This window comes from Pyrus communis, chromosome 8, assembly GCF_041283825.1.
Source record: "Pyrus communis isolate YQ-2024b chromosome 8, ASM4128382v1, whole genome shotgun sequence".
In the NCBI taxonomy this organism is placed as follows: domain Eukaryota; kingdom Viridiplantae; phylum Streptophyta; class Magnoliopsida; order Rosales; family Rosaceae; genus Pyrus; species Pyrus communis.
The window spans coordinates 2,165,880-2,171,557 of NC_142572.1; the positions used below are offsets into that span (position 1 = coordinate 2,165,880).

A 5,678-nucleotide genomic window follows, 5' to 3' on the forward strand; every position below is an offset into this window, starting at 1 on the left:
GAGCTCTCTAAGCATCTCTAAACACTATGTAATGCAATCGTTAATTAACGCTTACCTGGCACTTACCTATGCCTCCACAGCACCCACATATAAATATAAATGACACATGCATATGTATATGTATGCCACAAATAATGCATGCAAAGATGCATAAACGATAATTAATAAAGTGCATGGCATAAGGCAAATAACCCTTTTTAATTCAATTTCTGGGAATATAAATGTATATAGGTATATACGGAAAACAAAAGCCCACTCACTGGTATGTAGAAGGGTCGTAGCCCCCCTGCCTCGCGTGTGCACGCTCGTCCTCTGGGTACGTGTCACCTAAATGCGAAACAACTATAAAAACGTTAACTTTAAAGCACATAACCCGTTTCTCGTAATAACTTCTCATACATTGCTCAAAATGGACAAATGAATATACCAACGTGATCTACACAACCTCAGGATCACGCCCAAATTTTTAGAAAAATTTTTGGACCACGCACGCGCCCCCACGCGCCGGCCAAGGCACGGCCCTACGCGCCCCCACGCGCGGCCACGTGCACAGCACACTGACGGCGTCAGTTGACGCCGTCAGGAATATTCCGTCAACTAGCGGAATATTCCGTTAGACTTAACCCCTGCCGTCAGGAATATTCCGTTAAGTTTAACGGAATATTCCTGCTTCTTCCTCGCCCAGCCCCCGACGCCGGCGCCGTCGCCGTCGCCGGCACCGTCGCCGGAAAACCTGCAAATCGCTATAACTCTCTCGTTTCTCCACCTTTCTCCACGTTTCTTGCACCAAATTAAAGCCCTAAACTAGTAGAACAAGTCCCAACAAGTTTTAAGGGCTAAAATCACGAGATAATACCTGTCCAAAAACTCCAAGTTCGGCCAACCTCGAACCAGGCCCTCCCGACGTCCAAAGTCGTCCAACGAGCTACTCCGACGCTCCTGGGAACCTCACAAACACAACCACGAGCTCAGAAAACCCAAAAGCTTAATGTACAAACTTTGCATGAACAGTACCCAAAACGGAGTTTAAGAAATCGACGTGAAAACATCGTTGTTCTTACCTGAAAAGGGTATATTCGTGCTCCCCTCGACCTCACGATCACAAATCCACCCTTGGTTTCCCCGATCTGCTACGGGATAAGGTTCTTGGTGTGTGTCCGTACATGTACAGTGGCAAAAAGGGAGCTCGGGGGAGAGGGAGACAGGGAGAAGGCAGAGGGAGAGAGAGCAATGTCAGTGTGTGTGTGTGGGAGTGTGTAAGGTTCCAAACACATGCCCCAACACACAAAACAACCCACAACGTGACAAAATCGAACTAGGGGCAAAATTGTAATTTCACATGTGCGTTTTCGATAATTCCGGAACGGGATGTCACAACCTTCCCACCTTAAAAAAATTTCGTCCCGAAATTCAAAACAACCAAGTAACAGCCCCTAGTGGTCAAAGAACAAACGAGGATACAAATCCCTCATTCGATCTTCTGTCTCCCACGTTGCTTCCTCAACTGAATGGTTCCTCCACAAAACCTTCACTAAATTCATTGTCTTGTTCCTCAGAACCTTCTCTTTCCAATCTAGTATCGTCACCGGCTCCTCCTCGTACGTCAAATCTGGGTTAATCTCAAGCGGTTGAGGAGGTATCACGTGAGATGGATCAGCAACATAGTGTCGGAGCATAGACACGTGAAAAACATTATGCACTCTAGCCAACTCCGGAGGCAACTCCAACCTGTAAGCTACCTCACCAACTCGTTCGGTGACCATGTATGGTCCGATGTACCTGGGACTCAACTTCCCCTTCTTTCCGAACCGCACAACACCTCTCCACGGTGAAAGCTTCAGGAATACCCAATCTCCGACCTCATAAGTTCTATCCGTAGCATGCCGATCCGCTAGACTCTTCTGCCTGTCCTGAGCTGCTTTCAGGTTAGACTTGATTACCTGAACGTTCTGAGTAGTCTCCTCAACAATCTCTGGACCTACTAAGTGCATCAGCCACTACATTCGCACGACCAGGATGATAATCAATCGTGCAATCGTAATCGCTGAGTAACTCCAACCACCTCCGCTGACGAAGATTGAGTTCCTTCTGAGTAAAGAGATACTGGAGACTCTTGTGATCCGTAAAGATCCTGCACTTTTCTCCGTAAAGATAGTGCCTCCACAACTTCAACGCAAAAATGATAGCAGCCAACTCTAAATCATGTGTAGGGTAATTTGACTCATGAGGTTTCAACTGCCGCGAAGCATAAGCAATCACCCTACCATGCTGCATCAATACGCATCCCAAACCATTCAAGGAAGCATCGCTGTAAACCTCGAAATCACCACTATCGTCTGGGAGTGCCAAAACAGGTGCATGAGTGAGACAATGCTTCAACCGTTGGAAACTCTGCTCACACTTATCATCCCACTCAAATTTGACATCCTTCCTCGTTAACCTCGTCAGTGGTAAGGCAATCACCGAAAAATCCTTAACGAATCTCCGATAATACCCTGCCAAACCAAGGAAACTTCTCACCTCGGTGACGGTTCTCGGTTGCTCCCAACTCTCTACCGCTGCAACCTTCTGAGGGTCAACCAAAATACCCTGAGCAGAAATGACGTGCCCCAAGAACGCAACTTGGTCTAACCAGAACTGGCACTTGCTAAACTTAGCATATAACTGGTGTTCCCTCAACCTTTTCAACACCAAAGTAAGATGTCGAACATGCTCCGATTTCGACTTAGAATACACCAGAATATCGTCAATGAAGACAATAACAAATCTATCCAAGTAAGGCTGGAATACTCGGTTCATCAAATCCATAAAGGCGGCTGGTGCATTCGTCAACCCAAATGGCATAACCAGAAACTCGTAATGACCGTAACGAGTCCTGAACGCCGTCTTAGGGACATCATCCCTACTGATCTTCAGCTGATAGTAACCAGACCTCAAGTCTATCTTAGAGAACACGCAAGCACCTCTCAGCTGATCAAACAAATCATCGATACGAGGCAAGGGATAACGGTTTTTAATCGTCACCCGATTGAGTTGCCTGTAGTCGATGCACAGCCTCAAAGTTCCATCCTTCTTCCTCACAAACAACACTGGAGCACCCCAAGGCGAAGTACTAGGCTGGATAAATCCCTTATCTACTAACTCTTGCAGCTGAACTTTCAATTCCCTTAACTCCGCAGGAGCCATACGATAAGGAGTTAAAGAAATAGGATTGGTACCTGGAATCAACTCAATGGTGAACTCTATATCTCGATCTGGGGGTAATCCAGGTAAATCCTCAGGAAATACATCAGGGAAGTGTCTGACCACTCTCACATCCTCTATTCTGCTAGTAACAACCTCATCCAGCACCACATGAGCCAGATACCCCTGACAACCCTTAGTTAACAACTTTTTCGCTCGTAGCGCCGAAATAACGCCATATCTCACCCCACTCTGCTCACCCACGAAGGTAATCACAGGTAGTCCAGGTCGGTGAAACGTAACCACTTTCCCATAACAGTCAATGTTGGCACGATAGAAGTGCAACCAATCCGTGCCCAGAATCACATCAAAGTCCACAATATCTAACGGGATAAGATCGGCTGACAAAGCAACACCCTCTACGATCACTGGACACCCCGGGTACACACAATCTACAACGCAACTCTCTCCCCTAGGCATAATAAACTCTAAATCATACCCTAGGGGTGTGGGGCGAGGTTGCGTCGCTTGAGCAAATGTATGAGAAATTACGGAATGTGTAGCTCCACAATCAATTAAGACTCTAGCAAAGCAACCAAGAATGTTCAACGTACCCATGATCAAGTCTGGGTTGTTCTGAGCGTCCTGCAGAGAAATATTGTGAAGACGCCCCTGTCCCTGCTGACGCCCGCCGCGGCCTCTGCCCGCCTGAACGTCGCGTCCCTGGGCACCACGCCCCTGACTGGGCTGGCCTGCCTGTCTCGAAGATCCTGCACTGCTAGTGGCAATCTCCCCCTGCTGATACTGTCCTCCCTGATACCACTGAGAACCACCCGCTGGAGCTGGAGGATACGGCATATAGCCGCCTGAATACTGGGGATAGCCACCCTGGGGATAAGGATCCTGTGGGTACTGATACTGCCCCGGAGCATAAGGAACAGCATCACCCTGATAGTGGTAAGCACCACCTCGACCCGTCTGGCCGTAGCTACTAGTACCCTGAATCTGCTGGAGTGGTGCAGGTGGTGGCATAAAGGTCTGCTGTGGTTTCTGCTGCTGCTGACCTTGGGGACAATTCGCCGCTCTATGTCCCACCTGTCCACACGTGAAGCAACCATTGCTACCACGTCTACACTCGCCGAAATGCCGGTTGTTACACCTGCGGCAAATAGGGGCTCTACCTCGACCACCCTCGCCCTGCCTCTGGCCTCTAGCGCCACCAGAAAATCTACCCCCACGACCCTGCCCAGTGGCACTGAAGCCACCACTCGAAGAACTAGAACTAGCTCCACCTCTCTTGAAACTCTGAGTCTGACGGGCCCCGAGCGATGCCTGACCTTTGCCTTTGTCATCTTTCTTCTGGTTGCCGTCCTTCTCTTCATCAGTATCGCTCGACATATTCTCGGAATCCTCGATCCTCAACAGTATCTCATAGAAGTCCCGGTAAGTCTCGCTGTGGACCGTAGACGCCATTGAACGCCACTTCTTCCTGGTGCCCAGACGGAAAAGACGGAGCATCTCCGCCGGATTACCAGCGACATCAGGGTGGTAACGAGACAAGTCCGTAAACTTGCGATAGTACTCATTCGCTGACATCTTCCGCTGTTTCAGTTCGGAAAACTCTTGTTTCTTTCTATCGATGTACTCAGGGGGAACATACCTTCTCCTAAACAACCCCGTAAACACGTTCCAATCAATCCTCTGATCCGGAGTCAACCTACGAAGCTCCTGCTCCCACCAAGCTGCCGACTCCGTATCCAGAAACCAAGCGGTCGTCTCGACCCACCTCTCCATAGGCAAGTTCCCCTGATTATGTAGCACCCGGAAAGTCTTCTCTATGTGTTCTAGCCAGCGCTCTGCGCTCTCGGGTCCCTCACTGCCCTTAAACTTATCCAACTTCAGATTGTACATGGTCTCCAGAGGAGTCCTCTGGGGAGGGCGCATCACTGCCTGAAGGGCTGTAGCAAAAGCTTCCCCCAACTGAGTAATATCGGGGAACATAGGCTCAGAAGAGCGACGGGGTTCCCGACGTGGCGGCATAGTTCTGACAGAAGACACCAAAATTATTAGAATACTCACAAGGACACAGGACTGCCAAACCTAGACTCTGATACCAAACTGACACACCCCGACCGAGATCGGAGCGTGCTGGCCGTCACACAAAGGTGACGTAGCCATGTGCACGTGCGGAAGCTAATAAGTAGTAATATAAAAGTACGAATAATTAAAAACTAGCATACAAATACTAGAATGAGTGTTAGTTAGTGCAATACAAATTCAGAGCAGGTCTATAGCAGTCCAAATAAAACGACAACAGTAGTACGCCCGAAGGCGACCCTACGATGTGGAGTGTCTGTCAGAACGCCGAAAAGCTCACAAGGGAAACCACCGCAACGGCTAAGCAACTAGAACCTGGAGGGGCGCAAAACAAAAGTGTGAGTGGGCAAAAACAATTCTTTCTAAAACCATTTACAAAATACTTTCTAACCCCTCGC

General features: G+C 48.7%; 1 protein-coding gene across 1 annotated transcript; it reads right to left on the minus strand.

The window, feature by feature from the left end:
• Nucleotides 1-256: 256 nt before the first annotated feature.
• LOC148694593 (uncharacterized) lies at nucleotides 257-5,223 on the minus strand. Its single transcript, XM_088698125.1, has 2 exons — nucleotides 3,798-5,223; nucleotides 257-327 (listed from the first exon to the last, which is right to left on the minus strand). The coding sequence occupies exons 1-2, from the start codon at nucleotides 5,221-5,223 to the stop codon at nucleotides 257-259; spliced, it is 1,497 nt and encodes a 498-aa protein (XP_088554251.1).
• Nucleotides 5,224-5,678: the final 455 nt, after the last annotated feature.